At 45.4% G+C, this 10,495-nt stretch overlaps 1 protein-coding gene across 1 annotated transcript in view; it reads right to left on the reverse strand.

Annotated features, from left to right (window-relative positions):
* Positions 1-7,336, reverse strand: part of LOC109821587 — a 15,390-nt gene extending 8,054 nt beyond the window's left edge. Inside the window, exon 1 of the mRNA XM_020387762.1 lies at positions 7,200-7,336. Coding sequence (XP_020243351.1) covers positions 7,200-7,336 — 137 coding nt within the window. The remainder of the gene's footprint in view (positions 1-7,199) is intronic.

The following is a 10,495-nucleotide window of genomic DNA, read 5'->3' on the forward strand; positions in this document are numbered from 1 at the left end:
TGAATGCTTGACCATGGGAACTAGCTGCGGTCGCCAAGCGCTCGACCACGGGCACAAGCGGCGGTCAATGAAATCTAGACCATGAGTGATGGACAACGACGTGAGAGGCGGTCGACAAGCGCTCAGCCATGAGCACGAGCGGTGGACGACGTCAAGGTGTCGGACCTCCAACGGAGGTGGAGAAGGGTGGGTGAAACTTTTATTACTATGGATAAGAGAGAGAGAGAGAGAGAGAGATAGAGATTTGTTAATTTGTTTTGGGTGAAAATTTTAGGGGGAATTCTCCCGCTATTTTTTTAGGCCCAAAAAAATCATTTTACATCCTTGAGTTATTGTTGGATTATTACAATATTATGATTAGGTTTAGGGTAATATTAGATTTTTGTGAAATTAGAGTTAAAATTAGGTCATTTAGGTGAATTGCTATTGCATCCCTCAAATCTAACTATTATTATCAATTTTCTTTTTACATCCTTGAGTTCATAGTTAATGTTTAGGTCATTTTAATATTAGTCACTACAAGAAATCAGGTCTTTAATGACCAAAATTTGTGAAGGGACCATTTGGCCGTCATTAATCGGTATAAAATACGGACGGTTTTTAAAACCTTCGTTGAGTTATCACAAATATTAGACGAATGATATAAAATGAGATAATAGTTTTTTAGTTCCTTCATTGATTTGGTCCTAATACCGTTGTTATTGGGCTCCTGAAAGATGAAGGAGTCCATTACCTTCATTAATGATAAATCTCTTCTTTTTTTAATATATCAAAATGACAAGAGGTGATTACAGAGCAGGTTCGTGTTTGATTGCTTATATCAGTTTGGGCAACTTGACCATGTGTACTATGAAACATGGAAATTCTTCTCTCTCTTTTTTCTACAGTAATTTTAGTACCTAATTCTAATAATTCTTCAATAAGTACCGGTGTGGATCATTTCTTTCATTGGCAAGTGACTGTAGGCGTATAAAATTGCTTATAGGTCCCTTAGCACAGCTCGGCACAAACCAACGAACCATTGGGCGACGTATCCAAACACGAGCGTCAATCCACAACGCCAAAGCCAAGTGACACGCAACGAAGCGGATTAACGAGGCGATGAGGCAAACGAACCGCACACAAACAATGGAATACATCCATTCGCATGCGGAATCAAGCTAACAGTTCGGTGAGTCAACGAGTCATCCAATCATAGAACGGATTTAAACTCAAACACCGAGGCGGATTTACTGCCATATCAGGAATCAGGTCAACGAATCGAGTCCGAACAAGTCAACCACACAACCGAATCACGGACAGAACCGAAAGACGGAAAACGACGGAACCCAAATACCTATAGGGGCTCGGCCAAAGCCGAGCCCAAGAGCCGGCCACCTATAGGTGGCCGGCCCAGATCTGTGCGCGGGCATAGTTCAGAGAGCCTATAAATAGGAGGCCTAGGCTCATTTGTCAGAGGTTGGAACTTTTGGAGGCGAAGCTCTGCTGGATTCAAGACTCAGAACTAAGAAAGATTGAAGCTTTGGGACTTTGAAGACTTGCTCATCCAGATCCGGTGCTCGGCGATCGTCAACGCCAAATAAGGCAAGAGTTCGAGAGGAACCAGATCTCAAATCGGATCTCAGATCTACGCAGGCATACTCCGGATCAAAGCTTGGTCTTTGATCCCGAGATTTGGGCGATTATTTCCTTGGTGAAATAATCCTCCCCGGCTATTATTTTCTTCGTGAAATAATACCCGTCATACTGCGTAGATCCGACCGGATCTAGATCTCGCGGTGGTCCATGGATAAACCCCGGCGTAGGCAAACAACCCACGCAAGCGAGTGACCACAAAATAGGAGCTCGCGATTTGTTCGACACAAAAGGAGAAAGTTGTAATCTTTTTTATTTTTCTTTGATTTTATTGTAACCGGATCTTACAAAAAGACCGGATCTTTGTAACTCAAAAAGCTGTTACTTGAGATGACAATGGAATCAACAATGAAGAAAGACACGATTTTCACCGCGAACAATCTGGCGACCATAGTGGGACGCAAGTCCAAGAAGTTCTCCTCCAGGAGAAAAGTTCGTTGGTTTGAAGAAGTTCAGAACGCCAACGAAGCTCTCACCCCAGTTGACGCCAAAGTTGCGTCGGGTGAAGTTCCGCCGACCTCCAACCAGGTCAACCCTACTCCCGCCGATGCCTCCACTGTTGAAGGTGTTGTCACTCTCTCGAAGAGAGCCCGCCAGAGGCGACGTTAACGCCTTGTGCGGCAACTCGCAAAGGCGATGGAGTCCATTGACGGAGTCCGTTATCACGCGGATCTGAAGAGCAGGAGAGGCAAACAACCTCAACCACCGATGAATGGCGACTCCTCCAAGCCGCCAACAAACGAATGGGTCTGGGTCAAACGGAACCGTTCGACACTTGAGGAGCGCATTCGCAAGCACCGCGCACTATCAGCGCAGGCACGAGCTCAAGTCCAAGAAGCCCGTAGAAGACTGCAGAAGGACGTGGCCAAGAAGCCGCCACCAACCCGCCAAGTATGGAAGCCGAAGTCTGAAGTGGCGATTCAGGCTATGGCAAAATTGTTGCAGCCTTCGAAGCAAGGTCAACCTCCGGCGAATCAACCAAAGTCACCGATAATTTCAATAGCTTCTCCGGGAGATCATGCAGAATCATCCCGAAGGAAGAAGCCAGTTTTGGAGTGCCTCGGTCCACTTCCTGATGGACGATGCAAGGCTCCTGTTCAAGATCGTTTGGGCCTGATGAAGAAACCCAGAACGAATCAACACACTAGGGGTCGCCGTCACCTCCAACATAACAAAGAAATCAGGGCAGCTACGCGCACCAATTTGCGCATTGAAGTCCAGAAGCGCGCAAGCTCATGGAAAAGCAGGGATATGATTTCACACTCGGAGAAGGTCTATACTTCGATCGAGGTCCTCGTGTTCTGGCCAAAGCGGCATATGTACCAAAAGGGAGACCCGATGATTATTATAAATACGGACGAGGGTTAGGGTATGAATCTTCTTCAGAAGACGAATGCTGCTGGTTAATTAATGACCAATCATCTAAGCAATATAAAGATGGAAATCCATTAGATACCTCGGAATGGGATTCCGATACAAGTCTGGGGGAAGCTTTCAAAGCCCTAATGGCGAACATGGCTACAGCTGATCCGTCCATAATGGAAGACGACGATCAAATGCCAACATGGGAAGACCCGTGGGTTCATCACCTGAACATGCAGTACGGTGATAGGTTCGAACAAAGGGAACCCCCCATTGAAGATAAAATAGTCCAAGTTAATATGGGTGACGAGGCCAACCCAAAGCCTATATTCATCAGCGATAGTCTTCCCCCAAATGAGAAGGAAGAATTAATTGCTCTCATCAGGGAATATATTGACGTCTTCGCGTGGAACTATGAAGATATGCCAGGGCTCGACCCCAATGTAGCAATGCATCGCCTCGATATCAAGTCCATTTCTAACGTTAATCCAGTACGGGTATTTATGACGCAACCAGCCTCTATGAATTGGCGGTTAGTGAAATGGGCTCTTCTCTTGTCCCAATATGATTTGCACTTCAAACAGCAGAAGTCGATCAAAGGACAAGCGATTTGTGATCTTTTGGCGGCAAACCCGACAACGGATACGGCAGAAGTATATGATGACTTGCCGGATGAAACCCATGAGGTTAACACTACGTCGCACCAACAAGTATGGCAATTATACTTCGATGGTGCTTCGAGGGCAGTTAATGTGGCAATAACCCCCGGATGTCCTAAAGTCTCCTCCGGAGTTGGAGTTGTTTTAATTTCCCCGGGGAAGCATGTGATGCCTCGGGCTTATTCACTGACTAGTCCGTGTTCCAATAACGTAGCCGAGTACAACGCGCTTCTCATTAGACTCAGTTTCGCCAAAGAGCTGGGGGTCGAATATCTCGAAGCTTTTGGGGATTCTCAATTGATAGTCAACCAAGTCCGTGGAGATTATGAAGTCAAGAACCAAGACCTGATCCCATACCACCAGGAGGCCATCAAAATAGCAGAATCTTTTGAAGAGTTCCCTATTGAATACATCCCTCGTCTCCAGAACGCTTATGCGGATGCACTGGCAGCACTAGTAGTATCACTTGCGCAGCCTTCCGAAACTGAGCTGTTAGTCACAGTAAGGACGCACCAACTCTGCATACCCATATACGATATGGATATTGAAGAGGAAGATGACGGAAACATAAACGCCAAGGATCAACTCAAATTGGGTCTGAGTCCCGAGATTGGCGTTTTCCTATCATTGACTACGTCCAATATGGTATTTTGCCAGAGGATGTAAAAGAAAGGGAATCAATCCGCCGAAGAGCACCAAGATTCTTCTATAATACCGAGACCCATACATTATACCGTCGAGGGTACGATGGTTTGTTACTCCGATGCCTTTCGAACAAAGAAGCAGAAGAAGTTCTTAAGGAAGCACACGAAGGAGAATGCGGTGCGCATCAGCCCGGTCCCAAACTGTATGATCGCATCAGAAGAATGGGATATTTTTGGCCAACAATGGTTCATGACGCAATCGAATACGCCCGAGAGTGTCATGCTTGTCAAATACATGCAAATTATATGCATCAGCCACCGGAGCAGTTGCACACGTTAACCACGTCTTGGCCGTTCGAGACATGGGGGATGGACATTGTCGGTCCTATTTTTCGCCCTTCAGTCAAAGGTGATCGATTCATTCTTGCAATCACGGATTACTTTTCAAAGTGGACTGAAGCAATTCCGCTTAGAGAAGTGAAGATGAACAATGTCATCAGTTTCATCAAGCATCATGTCATATACCGACACGGCGTGCCAAGACGGATCATTCATGACAACGGTCCACAGTTCATAAGCAATGCCTTTGTCAGGTTTTGTGACAAGTTTAAAATTTAAGATGTTTCGTCAACAGCTTATTACCCCGCTGCGAATGGATTAGCTGAGGCATTTAACAAGACGATCATTAAGATCCTGTCAAAGCTCATGAAGACCAATAAACGAGACTGGGACGATAGACTCGGTGAAGCACTCTGGGCTTATCGCACCACCATACGCACACCTACGGGAGCTACCCCATATTCGTTGGTATACGGATGTGAAGCTGTGCTACCATTGGAGATTCAAATCTCATCCCTTCGGATCGCTCTCACAACCAGATGACGACAGAAGAACAATATCAAAAGCGTCTCGGAGAACTCGAAAGATTGGATGAGAAGCGCTTGGAAGCTCAACAACACATCGAGTTTTATCAAGCCAGAATATCTAGGGCTTTTAACAAAAGAGTCCGACATATAAGCTTCAAGGAAGGAGATCTGGTCCTCGCTGCTCGCCGACCGATTATCCTTAAATTCGAACCCAAATGGGAAGGACCGTTTGTAATAGACACAGTCTATTCAAACGGCGCATATCGCCTGATTACTCAAGACGGCGCCAGGCAATTAATGCCAATAAATGGGAAGTTCCTGAAAAAATACTATCCCTAGTATATTCAGGATAACCCATTTATCGGGAAGTTCTTTGAAGAATATTACACTTAATATTCTAGAGGATAACCCAAAATCATTAAAACCACCAAAATCCCTCACTGATCAATTTCAATTGATAGTGAGTCCACTAAAAATGTCTTTCTGGCCCTCTTGATTCTTTCCATGAACAAGAGGTCCACTCTCAGCTCAGAGTCCCCTTTCGATAAACGAAAGAACTCATTTCTCTTCTCTTTGGTTAAGCCTTCTCATGGTTATAACCGAAGTTGAAACTTCATTTCGATAAACGAAAAACTCATCTTCCGACTAGATAACCAATCCTATGAAAGGTAAGTTTATCTAGATTTTTCAGATTCTCGGAGTGGAGATCCCACCTCTAGTTTCTTTTGTGCTGGAAATAGAATATAAAATTCTTCCTTTCCAGAATTAAGGAATAGAATATAAAATTCTTCCTTCCTTATTTTCGGGTTTGCCTTCGCCCTAAAAGAAGACCGGGAAATAGAATATAAAATTCTTCCTTTCCCGCACCGATCTTTTCCAAGAATTTGTTAGTCTAGGTTTTATCCTAGGAAGTTTATCCTGAATCCTAAGCAGGGATAAGTCTGCGCCTAACACGCGTTGCCGGTTTAGTCTTTTTCCGTAGAAAAAGACACCAGAGTTCGATTCTGGAGTGTTCTATCCTGAAACCTAAGCAAGGATAAGTCTGCGCTTAACCCGCGCTGCCGGTTAGTTCTTAACCGTAAAAAAGAACACACGTTCACATATTCAACATTGTGGCAGGTGGTTATTAATAACATCAAAATCCATGCCTTACACGCATGGGGAAATTCATCCTGAATCCTAAGAAAGGATATGCCGACGCCTAACACGCGTCGCCGGTTTAGTCTTTCTCCGTGGAAAAAGACACCAGAGTTCGATTCTGGGGTATTTTATCCCGAAGCCTAAGTAGGGATAAGTCAGCGTCTAATACACGCTGTCGGGTAGCCTATTCCCGTAACAAGGGCGAAGTCTACGTATTCAAAGTTGTAGCACCAAGTCTAAGAGAATTCACTCTCTTAGCACAACGTTACATGTGGAACGGATTTAGACAATCCGCATGCTAGCCCGATTCAAACGGTAGTCAGTAAAGGCATATCAAACCCATTGAAGGCTGGGGGTTAGCCAAAAATCCTAAAGTCAACACCTAACACGTGTCGCCGGGTAGCCTATTCCCGTAATAATGGCGAAGTCTATGTATTCGAAATTATAGCACAAAGTCTCAGAGAATTCATTCTCTTAGCACAACGTTACATGCGGAACGGATTTAGACAATCTACATGCTAGCCCAATTCAAACGGTAATCGGTAAAGGCTTATCAAACCCGTTGAAGGCTGAGGGTTTGCCAAAAATCCTAAAAGATCAAACCCGTTGAAGGCTGAGGGTTTGCCAAAAATCCTAAAAGTATTATGGTCAATCATTTCAAATGGAATGAGGAATCATAATGAGGGTTTGCCAAAAATCCTAAAAGTATTATGGTCAATCATTTCAAATGGAATGAGGAATCATAATAAAAACAAAGATAAAAACCAGTTCCACTAAGAAAATCAAAAGTCAGAGTTTTCAACAAACAAAATCATACATCAAGCCCGTGGCTAAAAATCTGCTGACTAAACTTAGACAACTTCTCATCGTAAGCTTGCCTAAGCTCATCCTACAACTCGGCTCTGATGGATTCTTCAGTCGCGGCTAAAGTCTTCACAGCGACCTTCTCTGTCTCGATCAGCTTTTGCTTCAAGGACTTCAGCTCATCAGATAAAGCAGTATGTGCTTGCAGATCCTCTATCTTCGTCATATGGAGAATACTCAAAGTCTCCTCTTTTTCACGGAGTTCTCTTCGGAGCTGGTCTATCTGGGTCTCACAAGAGGCAATGGAAGAATCAAGCTCGTTGAGTGATGATGACCTAATAGCAAGGTTAGCCTCAACTCGATCTACCCGGTCCCGCTGCACCTGAATCTCGAGCTCATCAAGAATCCTAGTATCGCGCCATGTCTGTAAGCGAGTATCCAACTCGGCAGCAATGAATGAAGAGGCGCCTACATCCCGGAGCTCGCAAAACATCTGAAGCTCATGCTCTAGGCAGTCGAGATCATCAACTATAGCCTTCGCAAGATCCGGGTATCCTGCATCCCTTATTGAATTTATTTTAAGATCAAGGAATGGCTTAAACTGGTGAAGGGAAAGTCCGTCGTGGAAGAGTTTGCCAATCATAGCATTCACGAAGGAGAAGAAGGAGCGGACTTCTATGCAGATGACGATCTTCTCAGGGTCATTGTCAGATAACAACTCCTTCACAAGGACATGAAGCCGAGAAGAAAGCTCTACACAAGAAGGAGAAATTCGTCAAGAAAACCTTAATTAGGAAGTAAATGACATTTCTCAGTTGCTTAATATATACCTTCTGCCCCTTGGGTCACTGGGGGTAGTGGAGGTGTAACGGCTGTGGGTGTATCAACTAGTGTATTTGGTCCCACAGCCGGCTCAACAGGATCAGTCTCGACAAAAGCTCCTGTCAAATATAAAACAGAATTCTCAGATGCATCACATTATAGCTACATTAGTCAAAAATTGGCTAGTCCTATAATTACCTTGAGAAGAGCCACGTACCTTCAGAAGAACCATCCTCGGGATTCTTAGGGAGCGTAGACTCAGGAAATTTATCTCCAGGAAACTGGTCATCAATCTGAGGAGAGCCATACATGAAGTGGAGCATAGGAGTGGAGCATAGGAGTGTCCACAAGCAAACCTTCCTCGTCAAAATCATCAGTTGAGAAATCTGACACAAGGGAATATAAGTACGAAAGAAGAATAAAGAGACTACAACCAATAGAAATGAGTTACCTCTTATAAGTGTGTCAGCCTCTTTATTCCCAAGATCCATGTTTGTCTACTGCAAATTATCTAAAAGAGCGAGAAGCATAGAGACAATCAGGGAATGCACAAATTCTGAATCATTCGACTCCTTTGTGTGCTATCTAAAAGATATATTGTTAATGGTAGATGTACCTGGATTCATCGAACCGGGTCCTACATTGATGGTCTCCCTAATGTCGGCAGCTTCTGCAGGCCTTTCTACTTGGTGCAGTGAGTCGGGCTCACCAGAAGATGTAAAATCGTGAAAAACAGGATCAGGACTCATCTCGCTCTCCCCACGCTCTCCTATATAGAGATGGAAAAGCATGAGTCAAAGTTCTGAATGATCAAGAGGTTGGTCTATAGGGTAGATGTTACCTCCATCACTAGTAGGATCGTCACCGACCAAATCCATATCAGATGCTCGCGAAACTACACGCGGCTTGCAGGCTAATCTCTTCCGCCTAGCAGCAGGGACAATAATCGAAGGTCTCGCCTGGGGAGAAGGACGGAACTCTTCATCTTGGTCAGCTGTGGTCCCTAAAACATCAAACCATTGTCAGGTTTAATAATTCTGGGATATAGAAGGAAAGAGTAAGTAACTGACCTCGTTCATAACAGTCCTCGTAATCTTCAAGATCTTCGCCTGAAGCCTCATCAGTAGAATGAAAGATCTTCTTTCCCTCGTCGTCAATCCGACGAGTCTTGTGCCGTGCCCTTTGTGACCGAGCATTTTCCCAAATCATACGAGAATCAGCCTGAGAAGCCTCCTCAGCCTCTAGCTCTGCAATCGGCTTCACGGGGACAGTTTTATTAGCTGCTAACAACCACTTGCAGCTTAAGAAGGTGAGGTTCAACTGCCGCTCAGCACTCGGGAGACTGAACTTAGCACCAGTACAGCCCGTCACGGTCCACAACCATGCACGAAGACCGTCCACCAAACCGCCGGGGGTCCGAAGCTGCTGACGTGGATTCCCGACATAAAGCTGATCATAACCAAACTGGCGGGCGAATCGGCAGGGTAGATATGGCTCTATAAAACACTGATTCCTCACCCGGAAAGTCAGATAACCCGGCCTGATGTTCACCAGCCAGTTAAAGGTAGAGCACCTCCAATGGCAAGATGTCACCGGACTGATACGGGACCACACATTTCTTTAACCAGATAGCGAGGTAACCGGCAAGAAGGGTCATCGGTCGAATCGGTGCGGTCGCATGCCATAAGAATGATTTAAACTTGGTCCCTGCAGGAAAGCCACTCTCAGGACTACTAATGGTATAGGAATGAGCGCCAATCTTCTTCAATAGATTATTCACCCCTGAAGGAGTGAGCGGTGCCAGCTCACAAATAGGCTCGCCGGAATTGCTCTCTAGATTTCTGAACAAGTAGCATGCAAACTGCTTCAGACTCACGAATGACTTAGTCCTCTTCGCTAAAGGCTCAGACTGCGCCAAAGCAATATGATAGTGACATGTGAGGTCCCATAAAGTCTCATAGCGGTCGGGCATGTGATCCTTCAGCTGACTCAATTCTTGGTTGGAGGTAAAGTATTCCTGATACAGCATCTGTCCCATGGGCAAACCAGAAATCCTGTGCATCTCATGGAGGGCCAAGCCCAACTCCCCTTACCGGGTCAAAAAAGTATTCGAATCTGGAGTATAAAGCTCGCACAAAGCAAAGAAATGCTTCGCGCTAACAGGCAAACCATACATGGTGGCACGAACGGCTGCATATAGACCACAAGCGTGCAACTCCTCGCTCCATCGGCTCAAGACATACTTCGTCATGCGAGTCCACCAAAGCTTGTCCAAAGAATGGACCCAGCCATAAAATCTGTGACGCGTCGCAGGCATCTCCCGTCCTAAAGCAGCGAGGCAATTCTTCAAAGTAGAAGCAGAGGCAAGAAGCTCGTTACGCGACGGTGCATCCAACCCTAATATTCCAGGATGCAATCCAGTGATATGACTCCTGCTCGAACCAGGAGCTGCCTGATGAGTGATGTAGCCACAGTGAACGCTCTCATGCTCCTCCGTCAAGCGCCACGACATCTCCCGCGTCACAGCCTGACGCCTGAGCTCAGTCAACGAACGATGCCGAGG

This window comes from Asparagus officinalis, chromosome 8 (genome assembly GCF_001876935.1).
Source record: "Asparagus officinalis chromosome 8, Aspof.V1, whole genome shotgun sequence".
NCBI classification, from domain to species: domain Eukaryota; kingdom Viridiplantae; phylum Streptophyta; class Magnoliopsida; order Asparagales; family Asparagaceae; genus Asparagus; species Asparagus officinalis.